The following is a 24,278-nucleotide window of genomic DNA, read 5'->3' on the forward strand; positions in this document are numbered from 1 at the left end:
TCCATTCGGGGAACTGGTATAAGCTGCATCTCCACCACTGGGGATTTGCCAGTATATAGGTATTCGCAAAAAGAAAAGGAGTACTTGTGGCACCTTAGAGACTAACAAATTTATTTGAGCATAAGCTTTCGTGAGCTACAGCTCACTTCATCGGATGCATTCAGTGGAAAATACGGTGGGGAGATTTATATACATAGAGAACATGAAACAATGGGTGTTACCATACACACTGTACGGAGAGTGATCACTTAAGATGAGAGATTACCAGCAGGAGAGTGGGGGACCTTTTGTAGTGATAATCAAGGTGGGCCATTTCCAGCAGTTGAGCAAACCCTTCCATGTGTAAGCAAGGCTCAATGTAGATGAAGTGCTTTATCCAAACAGTAAATAGCACCAATGCAAAATTTAGAAGCTGATTAATGCTTTGTAAATCAGCCACAAATATTTTGCTTTAATACATTTAAAGGCCACAAACACCTCATTTGCAATCATTCACTCTACATTTCTCTGCTCCCAAAGCAAAGCAGGGAAGGTTGAGCTTGGTTTGTACTGAAAATGTCAAAACCTCTCCTTCTGGCTGTACTTCTGCCTTGGCATATTTTGTGTTACAGCTCGAGAATAAATACAAGCAAAGCTAGCATCACTTTAGTGCTAAAATATTGTACCTTTTTGTGTTTAAAACGGAGAGAAACAAACAAAAATACTTCCCCCACCTCCCAAGGAACCCCGCCCTGTTTGTGATTTACTGCCAGAGAGGCCTGTGTCTCATTTCTTTGCTGTCTTCCTGCTGCTGCTGCTTTAAATGGTTTGCTATGTGAGTTGTCTGATACCACATGGTATGTGTTCAGATCACGTGGGTGACAGAGCTGTCTTTTTCTTCATTCTTTCTCACCTCAGTTTGTGCTTGTCTGTCTGCTGTGGTAGGGGTATTAATAAATAAATAAATATATACATATATATTCGATATAATTTTGAGGAGGTTTGCATGTTAGTAGTTTGTAAGCAACTAAGGGGCCTCGTGTTCAGGTCTGAGCAGATAGGAATCCGCTTGCACTCGAGGGGCCGGATCCAAAGCTCATTGAAGTCAATGGAAAGACTCCCACTGATTTCAGTGGACTTTGGCTCAAGTCCTATGCTCCCACCTTTGTTGTGCCTCACTTAAAATGGTGCTTCTTCAGTTGTCTGTCTCTTCTTCTGAGTTTTATTTGTAAGGTGCTGTATATAACTTGAATATATTATGCACATATCCTACCCAATGGGTAGAACAAACAAACAAAAAAAAAAGACATTGTTAATACTGTAAGATAATGTATAGATGATACCAATTTTAACACAAAAAATGGCATCCAATTTGTGAATGCCTACTTTCGTGCTTGGTCCTCTTTTGTAAGAAAATTTGCAAATGTATGCATACAAATGACAAAAAGTCTATGTATTTTATTTTCCTATTAAATATCAATATAATATCATAAGGAAAAGCAGAGTTTGAACAAATCACTTTTGACCAGCTTGTATATAGCAACTGGTTGTCTGATGCATCTTTGCGATGAAGGTCATTCTTTTTGTGTGTGTCACTTTAAGGAAAAAGAAAAACAAAACAAACAAACCTTCACAGCTTTAACTTTGCAACTAGATACTTCTCTTCTTTGTTGTCACCTTGTTTTTGCTGAGCTGAACCAGTATTAGCTACTTCTTCTCCAGCAGATATTTTATTTATACCCTCAGTTACCTTATTTACCTAAAGATGAGTTAAAAACCTAGAACTTTTTATCCAAACCCTATGATACTGTATGGGCCTTGGCTAAATTGATCGAAACTGACCCTGCAAAAATCAAAAGTAGGCCAACAGAGTTTTTCAAAAACAAAAACAGTCCTTGTGTTGCACCTATATCTAATACACAACCTTCCCATTCTATACTCTGAAGGCTTGTCTGCATTCAGGATTCAGCAATCAGTGTAGCTGCAGGGGTACAAACCCCAGGTATAATAGACAAGGAAAGCTGTAATTTACGCTGTTTGATCTTACCCCTGATTGAAATGGGAGCATATTGAAGTGGTTCAATATTCAACTTTCCTTGTTCACACTGAGGTTTGCAGCACTGCTGAACCAGTGATAGCTGAACTGGGGCTAATACTGAGTATAGGCAAGGCCTAAACCCATCCAAGCCAGGAGAGCAGTGGTGTAAGGCCAGGTCTACACTTAAAACTTTTGCACGTATAATGATGTCTATTCGGCGTGTGACTTACTTTATTTTTATGACATTTTATACCAGCAAAAGCCCAAGTGTAGACACAGTTATACAGGCATAAAAATCCTTTTGCTGGTATCCATTTTGTCGTTCAGGAAATTGATATAAGCTTTTGCCAGCATAACCTTCGTCTACACTTGCTGATATGGTTATATCTGTATGGCAAACCATTTTTCAGGTAGACAAGACCTAAGCTTTCAATTTTGAGGATGGGGTGGGAGTCAGTTTATTTTTAAGGCTGACGAGCAAGAAAAGCCTTTTGTAGTTTGACCGGCGCTTTGTTGTGCATGGCAAAGCCCTCTGGACAGTTTGCTCCTCCAGTCTTTCCACACTTTTGGTTGTCCATGTACACTCTTGGCGTGGCTTGTTAGGTAAAGCGAATACCTCAGGAAAACAAACATAAAGTTTGAGTTTGGAATTGCAGATAGGGAACTTATTTTTCTAAACTGCTTGTTTTAAATAGTCTGGGAACGTAGATGATATAAAAGTTAACTGTCAAAGACTGAATAATCCGCTAACGAATGGCTACTTTTTTATACTTGTCAGGCTTTAACCACAAGCATAACATAGCAATGTATTGGAATATGTTTGAGGTGGCGTTTTTGTTGGTTTTCAGATATCTAGCTAAATGCTACACTAAAACTCAGGGGGCCTCATCTAAAGCCAGCTGAAGACAATGGTAAGACTCCCATTGATTTCAAGGGGCTTTGGATCAGGTCCATAGCACTCAAGAATTTACTTTGTCCTTTTATTGGCCTATCATGGCTTCTCTCTCTATTGACCTGAAACTTCAGCTAACCATTTGTCTCTAAATATCTTTTAAAGAAACCATCACAGCAGTCCTGTACCTGACTAGTGATCACGGTTGTTTTGTTTTGTTTTAAAGAACTGTGTAGATTTTGTGTCCAGTTCTCCTCATGCCCTTGCAAGTAGCTTTGTCCATCCCTTTCTGTATATTGTGCTGTGCTAGCCAGTAAGCAGGTAACATATCTGAATCTGCCTACTTTATGGTTGTCGTTTGTTAACTTGTTCATTGTTTATCAGGCACAAAGTTTTGCAAATAGGTCTTGCCGGCCATTTCCACATTTCTGTTTGCACTGCAGTAGAATGTGTGTGTCTGGAAAAAAATCTCGACTACGAAGAACATTTACAAAGTAAACCTTGTGCAGGGGGAGCCTAGAGTATGATTTACAATAGCAAACCTTGCATACTGAGTGGACCAAACAGGATGATGTCTCCCTTAAAAGTAACTAATTTCCTTTGAAGCTGCAGTGAAAAGATTAGAAAATCTATGAAGTGTAACCATAGCTCTGTGTTCACACATCCCATTTACTACAACGCGCAGCAGGCATCCATGATTTAAAAAGAACTATGATCCGAAGTTATGAGAGCCCAAGGCATCTTACTGCTGGACAGCAAAAATAAAACACAAAACTCATTCAGCTTAATATTCTTTAACAAAACAACTGTTTCTTTACTTGCAGTACAAAGGCTTGCTAAGCATTGCCAAGAAATTTGTCTTTTGTGGCTCTCAACTATCTAGTGCCTCTGTGTCAGAGTGTTTCATGATGGTGTGTACATTGATCAAGCTATTATACCTAGAATTTATCATCAGATTAATGCCTGTTTTCAGAGCTTTGACCATTTTTGTTGTTTATTGCTAGTTATTATTTTACAGCCTAATATGCTTTATTGCTGTATGGGTCTTCTTTTTTTTTTTTTTGGTGATTCTAACTTTGTGGCTTTCAGGATCACATTTTTCAACACGTCTGTCTGGATTTTTGTCCATTTTGTTTCACGTTATTCCAAAATATGTACAGCACTATCCACAATATTTAATCCTTCATTTAAATTTTATTGTTGTAAAAACAGGTCTATTAAAAGAAAAAGTCTTTTTACAACTGTATTGGAACTTCTCAGTAACTGTTTATGTGAAGCTGTGACAAACCTGGCTTGCTTTAAAGACTTTTTTATTTTCCTTTAACACAATCAACCTGTTGCTTATTTTCCAACATAACTCCCAGTTATATACAGGAGAAGAAGATTTCATCTGTTGTGTATCTGCCTCTTTTAATTGAGCAAATGGTGATGTCCTAGTTTTTAGACCTAAGGTCTGTTATTGCAATACTTTTAAAGAAAGATATTGCTCTAAGTGCTGTTGTTAGTTTTAAATACAGATTTTATGCTTGTTCTTAATATGCTCTGGTCAAACCATAGCACAAAATTATTAAAAATCATGAAATAACATTTGTCTCCTGATGAATTTGTTTTCTCCTCAAACCGAGGGAGTAAAGTGAAAGGGGGTAACATCAAACTGATCCACGATGGCAGCATTTGCTCAACCAAACGTATCCACCTTTTTTCCTCCTATAGTTAATGACTGTCCTAGGAAACGGATTGTTTCCGACTCCTGATTATTAGGGAATCTTGGAGAATTGAATTAGTTGGTTCTTAAATTCTAAATAAGTGAAGTACTAAAAGAAAACCCTTATAAAGACAGATAATCTCTTCATTTAAACTACCTAGACTTCCTTTTTAATGGGGGTCTCATCTGAAGGATTAGTTATTGGCCATTGCTTGGGATATGATACCAGGATTGATGAACCTGTGGTCTGACCAGTATAGTAAATACTATATTCCCCAAACCCCGGAGTTAAAAAGGTTGAATAAAAAACTAATTTACAGGATACAGTTCATTTGTCCTGGAAAAACACAGATCCTCTTTGTCCATTGATTTAAATTAAATCAATCTTGTCACGAGATGGAGGAGGGTGGGATAGACCGGGCTCAAAAGAGATGAGCTGAAATGATCCTTGAAAATCTTTGTGAAACAAGTCTTAACAAGATACCATTGATGGGCACATTTCAAGCTATTTTAAGATGCCTTTCACCTTGGTGCTGAAGAGTCAAACAAAAGTATGAAGAATGAAAATCCCCCCAAACATGGGCTGTTCTCTTTATTCCAGGTTTCAAGGCACAAGTATTACACGGTGAGCTTTTTGTTTAACATTATTCCTGGGGCAAAGTTGTATCCCACATTTTGACCTGATCTCAGGATAGCTGGAGTCTGAGATCTTCCAACTTAGTTTCATTGCTGGATTTTGGGTGCTTAGAATGCTGTGCTGCTCAAAGTCTGTCATCCTAAACCTTGGTTTTTCTCTCTCTTCCTGTGGAGGATGAGGCAGCCAGGTCTCACTCTGTTAAGGGCTTTGTACATAGGGACCAGGACTTTGATTTCTGTTCTAAAATAGAGGAGGAGCCAATGGAGTGATGTATTTGCTGCTCTATACTGTGGTATATCTGGTCATGCGTTCAAATGACTTGATTATTTAAACCTTGAGTGTATGCTTATTGACAAACAACAAACGCTATCACTAATTCCCTACCATTTTCCCTTTTTCTCTGGCTCCCTCAGTATGTTAACCGCCAGCGTTTCAATTCCTGTCGTACCAGTTCAATTCAAGGATGCAACTGGAAAAAAATAAGGTAGTTCCTCACCGTGACAGATATTGTAACCACGTGCGATAGCTCTGGAGACCATATTGTATGAAGCTTGTATATCACTGTGGATTCAGGGATTGTTTGCCACTCCAGGGACTGGGGAGGGGAGTTATCACAGCTCCATAGTAACAGATACTGCTGGCAACAGACTGTTCATAGCACTTGGGGAGAAAGTGCAACACACAGACTGGCTGGGGATGTCGCAGTGGCTGGCAGGGAGCTGTGCATTCTTAAAGCCCCCCAGTCAGAAGGGTGTGGGACAAGTGGCCCTGCCCAGAGACAGGTGGTGGCTGGATACCTGACTGGGGAGCAGGGGAGTACAGAGGCAGGTCCCCTGAAACGGAGATATAGCTTTTTCGAAGTGCTCCAAATCTCTGACCCTCTGCTCCAGTTCTACCCATTGAGTCAAGCACTCTCTGGAAACTGTCATCTAATTCATCTGTTTTTAATTATAATTGTATTTGTATAATTGTATTTATCATATGACATTCAGCTTGTGGTTTAATATCTTTGTCTATGGATTGCTACCCCAAACCAGCTATAAATGGGCTGTCTCATAGCAGTAGGAGCGCTTTCCTTCTACATGATGAATACAGCATCTGCCACAATCTTGTAAAACCTTCAGGTCTTGCTTTCAGGCTCCCAGTTGTATTGATCCATATTATAACCATCGTATTTTTAACATTCTAACCCCTTTTCTTCCAAAGATCGGTGTATAATGAGATGGCATCACGCAGACACAAATTAATCAGTCCTCACTCACTATCACAGATTTGATCTGTGGTGCTTTGAGTGAGTTGTAATTAAAATGCTGTTGAATCCTCTCCTAATACATGCCCATTTGCACTTTCACAACAGCCCTCTTTTCTTCTAACTCCCTATTGTGCCAGTTTTAAAGAACCCTAGCTCTGGGCATTATAAATACTTGCATGATTTTTATTTTATTTGGTTAAATCAGCCCTTCAAATCTTCTCCAGTCTGCCAGCCAAATGATTGCTTCAGCCAATGTGTCCATTTCAGGCTACCATCTTCACCAGTTGTACTCAATGGTGGCCAGACTATGTCCAGCTGAAGACCACACTGCCAGGAGCCTGGAGAACACACCTACTATTTAAAATGGAGCAGACTCGCTTATCATTAGTGGGGGGGGGAGGGAAAGGGCGGGTGAAGATGGCCCGTGGAAGGTACATGTTCCCACCATACAATGCATCAGTCGAATACTAAGACGTTGTACCCATAACAGTTTCCATTCACGGATCTCAAAGTACTTTCCGAACTAACTCCACCTCACAGCAGCCTGCACAGTAGGTGCCGGTTCCTCTTTTACAGCTGGGGAGACAGGCAGAGGTAGGGCATGGCTGGTCACAGAGGCATCTGGCAATGCTAGGAACAGACCTCCACATCCTCCTGACGCTGAGTCCCCTATTCTTTAACTATTAGACTGCTTGCCTCCTTGTGTTACTGCTGTAATAAAAATCACTGTACCGCAGAGAAGTTGCTGCCTTGTACTGCACTGATTTTCTTTCTCCCACTGAGGATATTAGGCAAGCAGCCAGGATGTAGCCACATCTTATTGAGAGAAAATGGTGTTTTCCTGACAGAAGGCTAAGCTCCACCCTGGAGCTCCAGAAGCTTCCCTGAATGCCAACTCCAGCTCACGCCAGATTAAATTAACATTTCCAGACACTGCATTGATTGGCAGTGTAGTGAGTAGAAAATTCTCATTTAATCTAGCTCTCAGTGTGCCATAGAGGTAGTTTCAGACAGCTTGACCTACATTTTACCCCACAGAAAAGGAAGCACTTAGGGAAAATAAACCTACTTTTCACAGTGGTGTGGATTTTGCTCAACCTTATTCCGTGTGTGTGTGTGTGCACCTATGTATGGTTATAGTATTAGTCTGTAACTGACCCAGGTTTGCTTTACTCAGCAGTAGCAAAGTTATTAGTCCATATTAAGTTTAAATACCCTTTAAAAGGGAAAGATTTTGATGTGTATAGCACTTTGATTGGGTCGAGAGCAGCAGAAAAATGTCAGGGGCTGGTTATTACGTGACTATAGTCTGAGCATTACTAATGCTTTTCAATTTGCCTCGATCTATACAACTTTGCAGCTCAGTCCATGTTGATAGGGAGGGGATTTTTGTCAATGTGCTGAAGAGAAACTTTTTGTTAAGGCCCTACTCAGACCGTCATCATAAAGCCAGATGGGACTATTGGGAATCATCCAGTCTGGCTTCTTTTATAACACAGGCAAGAGGACTTCCCTGAAGCAGTTCCTATTGGAACCAGAACAGATCTTTCAGAAAAACATCTAAACTTGATTAAAAAATTTCTAGTGATAGAAAATCCACCACAGCCCTAGGTAAGTTGTTCCAATGGTTAATTACCCTCACTGTTAAAAATGTGCACTTTATTTCCAGTCTGAATTTGTCTAGCTTCAATTTCCAGCCATTGGATCTTGTTATGCCTTTCTCTGTTTGATTGAAGAGCCCTTTATTACCAAATTTCTTTTCCCTACATAAGCACTTATACACTGTGATCAAGTCACCCTTGAACCTTCTCTTTCAGCCAGACAGATGTAGCTCCTTGAGTCTATTCTCTGTAAGGCATGTTTCCCAAGCCGTTAATATTCTCAGGGCTCTTCGCTGAACCTTTACCAATTTATCAACATCCTTCTGGAACTGGGGACACCAGAACTGGACACAGCATTCCAGTAAAGGTTGCACCAGTGACAAAACCAGAGGTAATTTAACCTCCCTACTCCTACTTGATATTTCCCTGTTTACACATTTCAGGGTCACAATGGCCCTTTTGGCTACAGCGATCCACCATTATTACCTTTCCCTCCCCCAAGTCCTTTGTAGACTCACTACTTTCCACGATATAGTCACTTATCCTGTAGGTACGGCCCACATTGTTGGCGGGGACTCATAAGGGGAACTTAGGCATTGCAGGACTCAGGGTTCCTTCACAATGCATGAGGACAGTCGGGTGCCTAAAAATGGGATTCTTAGAAGCCAGTAAGCTGAGTGGGGAGCCACCTCAGTTACCAGTAGGAAATACTCTGAGGGGTGTGGATTAAGCCCTGTCCCTCCAAGGGATTTAGGTGGCTCACTCTGGCACCTCCCTCCTCTCGATGTTCACAGATGTAAACCCTCTCCTGGAGTTAGGTGTCTAAGCCACGTCAGTCATTTTTCAAGAAAAACAAGGAGGAGGCCCTGGTGACCTTTAGCCCAGTGGTAGGAGCACTCCCTCAAGGTTATAGGGGAAATGAGTTTAAAGCCCCTGTCTGCCTGATGTGGATCAGGAACTCGAAGTGCGCCAGACCCCAGGGATACAGGCTGTTCTGGGGTGGTCTTGTGCACTCTCTCCTGCTGGAGCTGTACCACTGTGTATAAATAATTAAATACACACTGGGCCAGAGAGAGTGTGTGACAACAGCTTGCCGACTAGGGCACTCACCTGGGACATGGGAGGCCCAGGTTCCAGGTCCCTTGCTCTAATATTTAAGTATTTATACAAAGTGGAACAGAGACTGAGACATCCCCCAGAATACCGCATAGCCTAGTGGTCAGGGCACTCTCCTGAGAGGGGGAAGACACACATCAGGGGGAAATTGAACCAGGCTCTCCTATATCCTGGGTGTGTGCTCTAACCACGCAACTAAAGGTTGTAAGGGTGGGGGCACCTCCTCCTCCATCATCTGTGTAGTTTTAGACGTGTTTAGAGCAGGCCTACTGGGTTAGGCCTATAAGACAAGGTAGGCGAGAAAACATCTTAGTCTTTGGGTCCCTGCTCCTTGTTCTTGCACATAACTTTACATTTGACCATTTATCTGCAAACTCTGTCTGTGATAATTCTATTTTCTTTTAGATCACTGATAAAAATTGTGAAGATATAGGTAGGAACTGAGAACCTGAGCCAAGTGGCTCTTAACTATATTGACGAGATTACCTTTGCCCTCCAAGTGACTTGACCCATGTTGCAATTTGAAAAAATAAACCAGTTCTTTGTATTTGTTAATGGATTTTACTAAAAAGAACAAGCAAATAAATGTAAAATTGAGCAAACATAACCCTGACTAAACTACTACATTTTAACTACAAATAGAACAATACATGGTAGTAACTGAGATTTAATCAATGGGTTTATATATCAAATCACCCATTCAATACCGCATGTAATCAAACCAAATGAACCATGAGGGTGACTCAGAAAAGGATTGCTCTTGCTAATCCTGCTTTGGGAGAAAGGAGAAGCCAGTTTCCTTCACTCTAGACTTCAGCCAGCAGTGCACTTCCAGACTCTTCTGCCTTCTCTTCCTCCATCTGCAGGACAGGAAGGGTCTCTCAGAAGATCACTTGGATGTTCTTCTTCAGCACACTGAAATCATCTATAATCTGAAAGGTATCCCACGACACCTCACGGATTATTTATGTGTGAAGCAAATCTGGTTACTTTGGCCCATATATCCTGTAAATGAAAGGCTGAGATAATTACACGAAGCCTAAATATTTGTTGTTGTTTTTTAGCAGTCACTGGTACAATATAGGTGACATGTAGCAGTTGAAGTCTCAGTGAGTGATGTGTTTATACATATTCAGTACTATATATGAGTGATAACTTCATAATCCACTTATGGCTTTATCCTTTACAAAAAAGAAAAAATAATGTTCTAAATAATCTTGTATATTCTACGTATACCATGCTATGCCTATACATAAGAAAATAATGTCAGACAGATATAGCCATATCTCAAAAGCCACTTTTGATCTCATGCAAAATTATGCTGCAAAAGGGAAGGGTCATTAGGTATGTAAATATTCGCCATCTGACAGTAGTGTTGACAAAATAATGTGCTCATCAATGGTAGAACTTTACACTTTTGTGAATGAACTCTGCTCCTATAATGTACATATTTATGCACCAGCAGTTTAGTTAGTTATGTACAGAGTGTCTGTGTGCGTGACACTCATTATGCAGGTACGTGTAAATGTATATGCCTAAATGCAGCATCCCAGACACTAACTGCAGAAAGATCCTATATTTCTCGGAAGTACTGTAGTAGTGACAACATAGAGTTCTCACAAGCTACTTCCTGTGCAAAACTGTAGTGGTCTTCTTCATGCATAGTTTGCTTCCTGTCTTAATTTGCACTGATTCTCTAATGTAAACCATGTCAAGAAGTAAATCTTTCTACTCCTGACTAACCCGGACTATAGTTTAAGTTTTGAAGTTATCAGTAAAGGAGACAAAACAAGATGCTTGAAAGCTTCTCCTTAAGAATTAAAGCAATAATGGCATGGCCACAATGTGTATTTTATTATAATGATTGTGTTAGCTTGAATGTTTTAAACACCTGCCTGTTTGAGGAAGAGACATCCTAAGTGAGTGTTACACAGTGCATTGGTGGTGTACTAGAGTATGGGGCTGGATCCTACCACATGCTGAGTGCCAAAAATCAATGGGAGCTGACAGTGTTCAACAGCTCTCAGCATTGGGTCTCTTCAGTACCATTGCGCTATAAAATTATCTCTGCTCTATAAGTTTCCTTCCTTTCCTGTTCTCTTAGGAAGCAACTGCATAAATAAACTATGAAAAATCTTTCATTTATCTTCCTCTGGAATTCTTCGTGCCTGAAAAAAAGCAAAGAAACTTCATTTTCCCAAAATGACTCTGTGTTGCCTGTACATTTTTCTCCCCTATGATTGTCCAATCAACTCATCAGAATAAAAAACAAACTTAATGTTACAAACTGCCCTGCGGGCTTATGAAATCAAGATGTATTCTTTCTACTTAAAAGATCATCGTCATCAAAACAGCCAGATAACTGCCAGGGGATAATTATGATTCTGTAATTATTATTGTTGCTGACAGTAAATGATGTACGAGGAAGAATACAGCTTGATTTTCTAAGCTGAACCCCCCCAGAGGAGACACAGACAATCAGAAAACTTGTTTTGACTAGAACACTGAACAAACTTGACAGAGAAGTTACAAAAGGAAAAAACACTTGCATACTCTCTACCAAGCTGAAGGGGATTCTACTGCATTTAAAGGCTGCACCTCAGTGACCAATAATCTGGACAATGAAAAACGAAAAGTAAAAGGAATAGGCTTTTTTTGTTTTCTTTTAATAAAATACAAGGTTTTAAATACTTAAAAGTTCACACGATAACAAGCAAGAGCCTTTTATAAACTGGTTTTTAGCACCCTGTGCAAACATGACTGGCTTTCAGTGATGTAATACCAATTATATAATACTTATACACTGCCCTGCTCTGATTCTTCCCTCCTTAATACACTTTCTCTATGTAATACGCCTTCTCTATTGAGATGATCACTAAAATTATTGCTTCCTTGGTGAAGATGCATCAAAGGCTGGATTTTTTCCCCCAGCCACTGCTGGTGACTTGATAAACAATTTTTTTAATAGAGACAGAAGGGAGGACCCTCCAATGACATTCACATTCTTCGGTTGAACTGCCAAAATCACTTCCTGCTTTGGAACTCTAGCCTTAAGGGTTAGCCTCTGCTTAAGTGGGCTATCAAATGATGTGTTTGTAATGGTCTTGCACAAAGAAATGTTAGTTTAGGCATTTTAAAAACAAGATCAACTTGATTAAACATGAACCAGTGGGCTGCAACTTGTCAGGCTTTAACATCCCAATGGAGGCAAGCCTTTTGTTTTGTTTTTTCAAGGAATATTAATGTTTCCACCCTTCCTTACACTAAACACGCAATTAAAATCAGTTATCTGTTTTGAGGCTCCTGAGCTAAGGAGGCAGCTGCTAGGTGTCTGTACATGGGAGTCTGTTTCCTGTTTGTACTAGTTGGAAATATAGCTCATCAGAACCAATGCACCAGCTTGTAATATTGCCAATAATAATGAAACACCACTGAAACTGCATTTATGACATTATTTTTACAGTAGGTGTCTGAAAGAACGCAGGTACAGATGCTATAAAGTGATTTAAATAAGACCGCTCATCCGCCTGTGGCCAAAGAAAAGAGCACACAAAAATATAAAATACAGCATCAGTTCTTTAGCCCAAATAATATGGTCCCCATGTTCACTTTCAGGTTTCAATTGTAGGGAGATGAAATCAATGCCCATTTGAGAAGAAAGGAAGTTAATTTGGGTATAAAATAAGCAACAACAGCTACAGCAGCTGCACTGAGCTAGTGAAATAAATGAAAATGAAATGGGGCGGGGAGGGGAAGGAGGAGGAGAACACAAAACAGGAGAGCTATCAGCATTATCGTTTCAGTAGTTGGAAGCCAAAGAAAAAAGACCATCTGTACCAGTATTTTACTTAACCTTTTACCAGTTATGGTTAATCCCTTATAACTATTATCTGTAATCTGGATCTAGTAATTGCAATGTATTTTTCCTTCAGGGCCTCCAGAACATTTTACTGCAACTATTGTTTGCATTTTTTTGCTTAAGAGACACTGGCACCCTTCCTTTCCCAAGATTTATTATGTCTATTTAAGCCACTATGTCAGGCATGGTTGCTTTGCGTTAGACATCTCAATAAATGGCCTGCATTTCAGAAATGCTGAGCACCACTGAACTCTCACATTAGAAGCTTTGGAGTAGTAGATCTTCACTGCAGAGTTAATGCAAGTGTTTGGCACCTGGGTTCGCCTAATCTGGGTTTGAGCATCCACACTACAAAGCCATACTTGAGTTAATGTGTCTACCTGGTGCTGCATGCAGGTGGGTCACTAGGCCTTTGGGGTGTGTGTATAAAATGGTCACTTACCTGTATTGTAACTGTTGTTCTTTAAGCTGTGGGCGCAGATGAGTAGTCCACTCCAGTGTGTGTGTGCCCGAGCCAGAAACAGTTTCTGCTGCAGTAGCCATCAGGGCAGTGCACACACCATGCATCGCCTTGTGGCCCCTCCCAAGGGTCTATAAGGTAACACCGCCCTGTTTCCCCTCCCCCCAGCCCCTTCACACCAGCATGGCCTCCAATGTATTTGCAGAGGGGCTGGAGGGTGGGGTATTTGTGACATGTGGATGCAGATAAGTTACAGTACAGGTAAGTAACTGTTTTTTCTTTGAATGGATGCAGATGTCTATTGCATTCAGGTGAGTCACAAGCTGCATTGTAGGCAATGGGACTTGGAGGCTATTTAAAGAGTGACTGAAATATGACCTTGCCAAAGTTTGCATCGTCCCTTGAAGCTGTTCCATTCAGTCATCATTATACCACGGCATTATGGAGGGCCAAGTAGCAGCCCTGCAAATGTACAGGATAAGTACATCATTCAGAAAATCTATATACGTTGCTTGAGCGCTCTTCAAGGGTGCAGAAAGACATGGCAGAGGAGATGTATTGGCCAAACCATAAGCAGCAGTAACAAAAGATAGGATTCATCTGGAGCAGTGGTTCTAAATCCGTGGGCTGCTTGTGGACCAATCAGAACACAGCTGCAGCCCATGTGACATCCTCAGGGCCATACAGGTAGTATATGTATTGTGTGGATGCGGCCCACATAACAGAGGGAGCTGCATATGCGGCCCACAATGATAAATAGATTGAGAATCACTGATCTAGAGCCTGCCTGGCCCGTCAGCCTACCCGCATAAAATCAAGGAGGCTGGCTAAATTACTTAACCATGTCTACATGAACAGGCAAGGCCCTTCTTAATCCAAGGTATGTAAACACTCTTCTTGCTGACCAGCCTGCGCTTTCAGAAAGAACAGGGGTGGGTACATTGTCTGATTGAAGTGGAAGCCTGACACCACTTAATTTAAAAACTTTGGGTGAGGCCCCAAAGCTACCTTGTCCTTAAAAAACCCCCAAGATGTGATGACAATAGGAAAGGTCATTTTCTGAGAAAAAATATTACTAGGCGCAAGTAGCCAAAAAGTTCAACTGGATGGCCCATGAAAGCAGCTAACACTATTAAGCTCCCAAAGTGGAACTGATGCTTTTGCAGGTGGATACAGGTGAGTAGGTCCCTGGAGAAACACTGTTCTCTCATAAACAAGGGGGTGAATGGCAGAAATGGATGCCAGGTCACCCTTCAGGGAACCGAAGAAAAGGCCAGACAATTTCAGACACTGGAACTATTCCACCCTTGCTACTCACTCTCATAGGATGAGTCTCTTGAGCGGAAGCCCGAAGTAGAAAAATGCTTCCACTTACCTAAAGGTGGCCCTGGTTGATTAGCGTGGGCTGTTGGGGGCCTGGATGTAGGACCGACCCATGATGCTGTGAGAGCTGATCTGGGCGAGGCTGTAGAAGTTCCACTGAGAGGCTGCAAAGTTCTGACTAGCTTTGACGAAGCCCAGGTAATTAGAATAATCTTGGTGTGATCCTGCTTACTTTGAAGATGACTTGCAGGATCAATGGAATTAGGGAAAGGTATACTGTAGGCCTTATCTCCATTTCAATAGAAAGGCATTAGTCAATCAGCCAGCACTGAAGCCAAACAGTTCTTGTCTTTTGTAGCAAACAGGTCAACTGATGTGATGCCCCCCTACCAGGAAAATAGATCTCAAATTTTTCCAAAGTATTCTAGCATCTGTTTCACTAACACCATACAGGAAGGTAAAAATCACTTTCCTACACCTGTTCACTACTCCTCTACTTATGCATTCATGGATTTCATTAGTCCTGTTTGCCATAGCATAATTCTGGGTGCACACATTGTTGCTTGTCTACTATGACCTCTAGATCCAGTCACTGCTTTCCATGATAGTCTCTGCTCCCGCCATCCATTTAGCTTTTTAAAAAAGACATTGTTTGAACGTGCCTAGCTTACCACGTGCTCTAATGGCTCTGTCTGAGTGCCCTCGCCTTATCATTACTTACACTTCTTTTATCAGCAGTGCTTTTATATTTACTTCCAGCTCACTGACTACTACTGGCAGGCCTACTACCAAACCCGGTTGTATCCCACTAGAAACACTGTCAGTCACTATTGCTGCTTTATTGATGACTAATTTTGAGATAGATCAGCTAGCCAGTTCTTAATCCAGTGAATGTGCTTTGCAATGATAGTGTTATATCATTGCTGAGTCTGTTTTTCAAATGCATGAGTAGGAAGATAGCTGGCCTGCAGGTTTTTTTTTTTTTAAAGTACAAAATTATGACCAGCAATTACACTGTTCAAAGCTGTGAAAGGGAAAATTTAATTTTTAATAAAACAAAACGTGGCCATAGCACTTTATCCTGTGCCCCAAAGATCTAGAATCATAGAATATCAGGATTGGAAGGGAGCTCATCTAGTCCAACCCCCTGCTCAAAGCAGGCCTAATCCCCAACTAAATCATCCCAGCTAGGGCTTTGTCAAGCCTCACCTTAAAAACCTCTAAGGAAGGAGATTCCACCACCTCCCTAGGTAACGCATTCCAGTGCTTCCCCACCCTCCTTGTGAAAAAGTTTTTCCTAATAGCCAACCTAAACCTCCCCCATTGCAACTTGAGACCATTTCGCCTTGTTCTGGCATCTGCTATCACTGAGAACAGTCTAGACCCATCCTCTTTGGAACCCCCTTTCAGGTGACAGCACCTATCAAATTCCCCCCTCATTCTTCTCTTCTACAGACTAAATAATGCCAGTTCCCTCAGCCTCTCCTCATAAATCATGTGTTCCAGCCATCCCGCTGGACTCGTTCCAATTTTTTCACATCCTTTGTATGGGGCCCAAAACTGGACACTACTCCAGCTGAGGCCTCACCAATGCCGAATAGAGGGGAATGATCACATCCCTCGATCAGCTGCTGGCCATGTTCCTCACACAACCCCTGTGAGGTAGATACTATTTGATTACTGCATTGTCACCTTTATATAGCTGGTGAAGCCAAGATTAAGGGTTTTATCCTACACTCTTAATGGGCGCTTTGCCATTGACTACAACGGGGGCAAGATCAAGCCCTAATGGTATGTGTACACTGCAATGTAAGACTAAGGTCTTGGTGTTTGTAAGCCTGCCCTTGAGCATTCATACTGTGTACTGACCCTATGGTTAGAATTTCTGGACCCAGCTCCCCTTCCTACACTCAGCTGTCTACACTATGCAGAGCTGAGTCAAGCCAGCATACCTAGGCTTCCTAGCACCCTCCCCAGCTGTAGCCCCGCTAGCCATATTTGTGGTACATTGTGGGAAAACTTGACTGTCTAGCCCGTGGCACTTAGCTGGAAGTTGTCACAGCCCACCAACACCCGCTGCCAAGTCATCTTTTGGGTCTGCACATTTCCAGACCCTGAAGCCAGCAACATGGAGAAGACACCCTTTGAAGAACTTTGGCTTAGGCTGTCACACCTGTTTCAGGGAACAGGCAGCGCTTCCATGAAGCACTAGCAGACATTTCAGCAGTGTTTTCTGACCTACCAAAGGCACCCGTTGGATGAAGGGGATAATGATATAGGCATGGCAGACTCCAACTGGCTCATGCCGCTGGGGACAGCTACTGGTGGCCCCTATGTAGACTGCTCCTTCTGGAGCAGGGCCACAAGCACAGACTGGTGGGATCACATAGTCAAGCAGACATGGGATGACCAAAAATGACTTCGTAACTTTTGGTGATGAAAGTTACATCCCTGGAGCTTTTTGAGCCACTTACCCCAAGCTTCCAGTATCAACACATGCATGAGAGCCAACATGTCACTCCAGAAGCGGATTGCTATAACTCTCAGGAAATGTGCTACCCCAGACTGGTACAAGGCCACTCCTAACCAGGCTGGTGTTTGAAAAATCAACTGGTGGCAGAGGTTTGTCACAATCAGGTACCTGCTTTACCCACAGGTGGTGGACAAAAACAGTATCCCTGATGGAATTGCTGGTTTTGAGAATGGAGTTCCAAGCTGTACTGGGGCCACTGATGTGCCCACAGTTTGCCCTCCTCAAAGAGCACATAAGGACAAACTGCAAAGGGTCCTACTCCATTGTTATGTAGGCCCTTGTGGAACACAGAAGCTGATTTATGGACGACAATGTGGCCTGTCCTGGAAAAGTTCATGATACCTGGGTTTTCTGCCAGTTGGGAGTCTACCTTCATGGACAGGCTGGGACACTTGTCCCACCAAATAACATTGTCATAAATGGAGTTACTGTCCCCTCTGTTATTCTAGGGGACTCTGCTTTGCCCTGGCACAAGAAGGTTTAAATTACACTTTAAGCAGACATAGAACGTGGCTGAATGTGTTTGGCAGATTGAAATCATGACAGCACTGTTTACAGAACACTTATATTACCAGAACCATAAAACAAAGCAAAAGCGAACTGACATTGGATTAAACTAGAGCTGCTCTTTGCTCCTTGACCCCCAGTCAATCCTGCAACGTTGCTCTCTTTTCTTCTCCCCCTAAAAAACAAACCTTTGTGAAAGAAGTAGTGGAGGCCATCTTCTTGCTCCAAAGTGATACTTTTAACAGAAATAATGGAGAAGCCCACACCACACAGAAAAAATTCACTCCCCTCTCTTGCTTCGATATAGATTTTGGCCAAATGAGTCATGAAATGATGGTGCCTCGATAGTCAGATTTTATACAGTTGCAGCAACAGACCTGGTATGATGATCAGGAACAGTGCATAAACCCTTACTCCAATGAGCAATTTTAGGTTAATCTGAAACCAGAAGAGTGTGTAGGGGAACTCGTTTTAAGTGTCTGATAAGATTCCTGCTTATTTGTGTTATCAGTCCTAATGACATCCGTGAAAATTCTCAAGTAAGTGAGCAACATTTGGGCCCACCACTATATTTTTAAAAATTATCACTATATGCCATCAGTAGGTGCAGACTTATCTCCCTTTCATCTTTATTATTGCAAGCTAGTACAAAGCGGAACACCTTCAGTAAATTACAGCATAATTCTGGATGAAAATGAATCAGTTATGCTTTAGTCCATATGCAGTTACAGTCAGTACATTTTATTCAATCCTATAACATTCTCAATTGTAATTCAACTTTATATAAAAACAAAAGTATACATGGCTACTGTAATTAACTCATCTTACTATAATTTTCAGTTGAAAGGCTTTTGAAAGTTTAAAGACATTTTTTAAAACAAAGATCCAGATCCCCAACTTGCGTAAGCTGTTTTAACTCAACTGAAGCCAGTGTAGCTATGACATTTTACGCTAGCTAAGGATCTGGCCCATTAGTTCACTCACTTGCAGCATCAGTGGTAACGGTTTGCCTCAGAGTTGAAATGTCAGTGGTTAGAGAGAGATCACTGCATATATAATATATGACTGAAAAGGAGAGGACTCCTTTCTCTCAAAAAGAAATCTGTATTCCCAGGGAATGGAGGAACCAGTCTGACACAATGCTGGTTCCCAGCTGACGGCCAGAATAATATTATGGATCTTAGAGAAGCATCTCGACTTACAAAAAACTGACCACCACTGTTGCCATTGCACATATAAATTTTTAATACTCGATTCATTTTCTCTTTTTTTTCTTTTTAAAAGAACTTTAGCATTAAAGAATTTACAAAAATCTTTAATCCTTCCAACACTGATATTCTCCACCCAGCCAAATGAAAGCTCAGCAGAAAGTCCATATCCAGATGCTCCAAAGGGTTAAATTGCATAATGTTTTGCACAACCAAAGCTGAGCATTTTCTTATTCTTTTCTTTTTTTAAATGAAACTTTATCTTTGGTTTCTTGTATTTTTTCTGTTATCCTATCCTTTGTTTCTTCCATCTTCTCTGTTATTCTATCCTTTGTTTCTTCCATTTTTTCACTAATCATGTCCCTGGTTTCCTCCATTTTACCTGAGAGACGCTCTTTTGTTTCTTCCATTCTATCCTGTAGGTATTCCGTTACCGGAGGGGGCGTGGACATGTAGCCATGCTTACGAAGATACTTGACAGTAATGGATGTTCCTCCTAAAGTTACAGTGTATCTGGCAGGAGTTGCAATCTTAAAGGAAACCAAAAAAGTATCAAAATTATGTGTAAATGGGATTGGATATTCTTTACAAAATTTCTCCATTTTTGTAAAAAGCTTATATTGGTCAACTCCAACTTTTAAAAAAAGGAGCTCCAGTTATAAGGAAATAAATTAACCCATTCTGAAGGGAATTCTTCAGAAAGGCACTTTCTCTCTCACATACACACACTTTCATTTGAAGTATCCCAAGTATTACAGGTTTGAAGAGATATACCAATGAGGCATAACTGCATGCACCCCTGAGATGTATCACTTCTGGGATGAAATACAGCAGCTGTTTAACATCACAACCAGTTTGCCCAAGAAAGTCCATACCGGTACTTTGTTGGTGAAACTTGTTGGTCAGAGATGTGTTTTTTCACCCTCTGACAGAAAAGTTTTACTGACAAAAGTACCAGTGTAGACAAAGCTATAGTGAAAACAAGGTCTAAATGAACCCTCTGGATTGTGCTGTCTAATCTCTCATCCTTTATTGCTCCTTTTCTTCTCCTACCCAAATCTTTGTTCCCAGCTCTGATCTCCACATAATGATATATCATCATGAAATAAAAGTGGGAGGACAAATACTAATTCCTAATTCAGCGAGAGCTGAAGGTTTGGCAGCTCTTTAGCTACTTATAAATACTCTCTGAATCTGTCTCTCACTTTAAAATAATCTCACTTTGGTTAATTGCTCCTTACTGGAAAATACTAAACAATGCTATAAGACTTGACAGAAGCTTTGAAGGCCAGTCACTTTTACTACGGCTAGACACTGGTGTGGAATAAGACAGATAGGTTTTCTGTTTGGGCTTAAGAAGTCATAATTTATCTTGTTATTGACAGTCACTGCACCCAGTAACAAAAGAGCAAGTTCCTAAAAATATTTTAAATACCATTTAAACAAAACAAAAATAAAAGAAAGCAAATGGCAAGCAGCCACCAGGATGATCTGATAACCCAGCACGCAAAGTAGGACTGAAAGAATCTGTTTCATTACAAGAAAACACTCAAAACAAATATTTTAAAGGTGATGTAAGATTAAATGCCAATTCATTTTTCATAAAGTTTACAATAGCAAAGATAAGTTAGTACTGAACGTAAACTGTATTTTCTACTGTTTTCTAGCAACAAAGCAGAATCAGTCCTAGTCTGCATCAAACCAGGCCCCTGATTATGTATAATTAAAAGGGACTCCTGCTTACTAAATAGAATTATCAAACCAGTGGCAACTGTTTATAAAAATTGTTTAGAAAACCCCTTTAATACTTATACATTCTATACCACCTTCTGGGATTCTATGACATCTAGCCTCTAGTTAATAGTTAAATGAAACCGTCTTGTTAAAAAGGGTATTTACTTTACAGGGAAATATTAACCCAATATCCAAAAATGAAGAATACTGGGAGAACTTGGCAGTTACCCCACAACGTGAGCATCTACAGAGGAGGCAGGAAATGTAACGGGAAGGGATAAAGTTGGTCAAATTAATATTCTTTTCCAAAAAGCAAAGATCCTCAGAAAAGATTACTAGCACACAATTTTAGATTATAAATTATTTGGGGGCAGGAATTATCTTTTAAATATGTCTGCACAAGTGACTAGCAAAATGGGGCCTGGATGTGGTTGGCCTCAAGACACCACCACCTGATGTTAAATAATAAGTCAACTCTGAGTAGGTACAGGGCCAGATTTTCATAATGTCACCTGCATTTATGGACCTAGATAGGAGATGAGTATTTTTTAAAACATGGCCCTTAAATTTACATCAGACTTGATCCTACTGCCCTCCATTTCAATGGAAGCAGGATTGGACTCAATGCAAGAAATGTACATATACTTGGCACAGCCAAATCTCCGGACAATAGTACACATATATACTATATACCAATCCAAGAATAGGTTGTGTTTATTATAAAATCTTTATATTTTAAATGCATACATCCATTGACTTTCTATAGGCACCAGTATACTAAACTGTTTAAATGGGCAAGTGTCTGTGCCTTTACTTCATCACCACTTTACTCAGGATAAAAGTTAGATACATAACTAGTAAAGCGCATTAAAACAATCAGATATATGCACAACAAAAGGACAACGTATCACAAATAAAGATGTTAATACTTAGCTCTTGTACAATACTTTACACGTTCAAAGCACCGTAGTGCTTTGTTCAAAGCAAACAGATTTTGGATATTTTATTCTGGGTTTAGATCTACATAATCTGATCTTTAAGTACTGTATTAGGACAATTGGACAATTAAATCCCAACTAAGTCAGTGACGAAAGCATAAGTACTAAACGAAAACATTCAGTAGAAAAAAAAATTGCACTGTCACCTGAAGAACTCAAAGCATTTAAACTGTCATGCTCTGGCTGTGTGAGTTACGTACAGGGAAAACAGAGGTATTACATTGGATTGTCACCACTTCTAGGGAACACCAAACAGCCATTCAACAACAAAAAATACCAGTTTAGGAATATTTTCTTGCGATGCAAAGGTGCTTAAAAGCACTATGATGACCCTTTTAACCTGAGTAATGTGAATATTTAGGTTTAAAACTTTCATTTTAAAAAGTCTAAACCATTAAGAGGGAGAACAGCGCTAATTTTTTCTGATCTAATAGAATTATTTAGACCACTGGGCGACGTCAGAACCAATTAACTATAATGGTACCTACCTTATACATTGCATATGCAGTTAATGCATATCCACTCTGAGAGTTTTTCAGAATGCTTACAATGCTTTCTGGTATGCCAATGAACTCTAGGAAAGGAACGACATTCACTCCTCTATCAAAGAAAAAAAGATATACATAAAAATGGGAAGATGTTTGAAAGGATCATTAAAACTTGTAAATTGTACTAAAAAAATCATTTCTCTTCATTATTAGATTTAATGGTAAAAAGTTATATTTCAAAATGGTAGTTTCATTCAGCAAAGCATTTCTTAATCTAAGCAACATGCTCGTTTTTAAATAGATTTTCTGGTATGTTTGTATAACATGTAAACAAACAAGATTTTTACATTATTTGAAGAAATGAAAGTAATAAATTAGACCTGATGGTTTGAGATACTGCTTAATCAAACTGCTTCTGTCCCTATTTAGTATATTTGGAGGTAAGTAGATACACTGGTGCAAAGACAAAAAGTCATATTGATATAAACTGTGAAGGCTCTGTTCGTATGAGAACTGAGAACCAGCTTCAATCTAAGTGCTGGTCTTCACTAAGTGCCGGTCATCACAATCGATGCAGCAGGGATCAATTTAGCGGGTCGAGTGAAGACCTACTAAATCGATGGCAGAATGCTCTCTAGTCGACTCGGGTACTCCAGCTCTCCAAGAAGAGTAAGGGAAGTCGACCAGAGAGCGTCTCCCATCGACGCAGTGCAGTGAAGACACCGGGGTAAGTCGACCTAAGCTATGTTGACTCCAGCTACGTTTTCACGTAGCTGGAGTAGCGTAACTTAGGTCAACTTACCCCACAGTGAAGACAAGCCTTAAGAGATGGAGACAGAGAACACAATATACTTGTTTGTTTTAAGATTAATTTGCAGCCTACCCCCATAACGAGGTATCTTGGTTCCAGTCCCTCACATTTCCTCTCCAGAGGCATTAAACCAGTGGTGGGCAAGACATTTTGCTGACGTTGACTATCTGCAGGCACGGCCCCCTGCAGTTCCCAATGGCCACGGTTCGCCGTTCCCAGCCAATGGGAGTATATGCAATTAATTATACAAGAAATGGATTCTCCGATATTTAGAACTATTGTTCTAACATTTAGTTTTGCCAGCGTCACTGAAAGCCTTAAGATTACCTGTACAGGATGTTCTATAAGTAGTATGCTATCGTAGTCAGCAAAATTTTCAACTTCTCTAAACTATTTTAGCGTTTTAGTCCTTATGCTGTGCATTATCAGTATCAGAAGGAATAAATACAGTACTGGAAATAGTGTGTTACCAAACTCTTGCTCTGTAAAAGAAAGTGGCTTTTTTCAGCGTTAAACATTAAAATGTTAACTACTAAGTATTAGAAGACTCAGATTAGAAAACTAAGATGGGCCTAAATATGTTGACACTGCCCCTTTTAAATTTGTTGATAAATAACTTCAGACTTGAATAATTTAGCCCTATGCAACTATTATTCATGATCCAACTTACTTTTCACCTCAAGAATGTTCTGCTTTTCTAGTATGATATACTGAGGCTCTGCTTCTCACTAGTTTCTAATTAAATGTTTTCATCTGTGTCCATTTGTCAAACGTTTGTTTTAACTGCTAACTAAAGACTCAGACAAACTAGCTACACTGTACTCAGTCTAAAATGTCTGGATGTGAGCATCAACTTAGATCCATCCAAAGCAAAATATTTTAATAGCTTGGGACCTTTATTACTCTGAGATGGGCTAAATTTAGAATGACATTTGGATCTATAGCTCCTAGAAAGGGCAATTATGCCAGCTGGTTAGAGAAACTAAAACAAACACTTGTGTCATAATGCATTCTGATGTCAAAGGCCCATCCTTCCAGCCACAAACTATCATTGTTTCATGTCTTCTATTATTAAATATGCAACATGCACAGTCCAGAGATAAACAATTACTCAAATTCAACAAAAGTCACAGACTA

At 40.3% G+C, this 24,278-nt stretch overlaps 1 protein-coding gene across 2 annotated transcripts in view; it reads right to left on the reverse strand.

Annotated features, from left to right (window-relative positions):
* Nucleotides 1–18,507: 18,507 nt before the first annotated feature.
* MIMS1 (mitochondrial inner membrane scaffold 1) overlaps nt 18,508–24,278 on the reverse strand; it is a 31,477-nt gene continuing 25,706 nt past the window's right edge. For both annotated transcript variants that reach the window (XM_073331685.2, XM_073331686.2), the window contains 2 exons: nt 22,331–22,442; nt 18,508–19,640 (listed from right to left, as the gene is read on the reverse strand). In XM_073331685.2, the coding sequence (XP_073187786.1) occupies nt 19,341–19,640; nt 22,331–22,442 (412 nt within the window). In that variant the 3' untranslated portion in view covers nt 18,508–19,340. The remainder of the gene's footprint in view (nt 19,641–22,330; nt 22,443–24,278) is intronic.

Source organism: Lepidochelys kempii, chromosome 2, assembly GCF_965140285.1.
Source record: "Lepidochelys kempii isolate rLepKem1 chromosome 2, rLepKem1.hap1, whole genome shotgun sequence".
Lineage (NCBI taxonomy): Eukaryota > Metazoa > Chordata > Testudines > Cheloniidae > Lepidochelys > Lepidochelys kempii.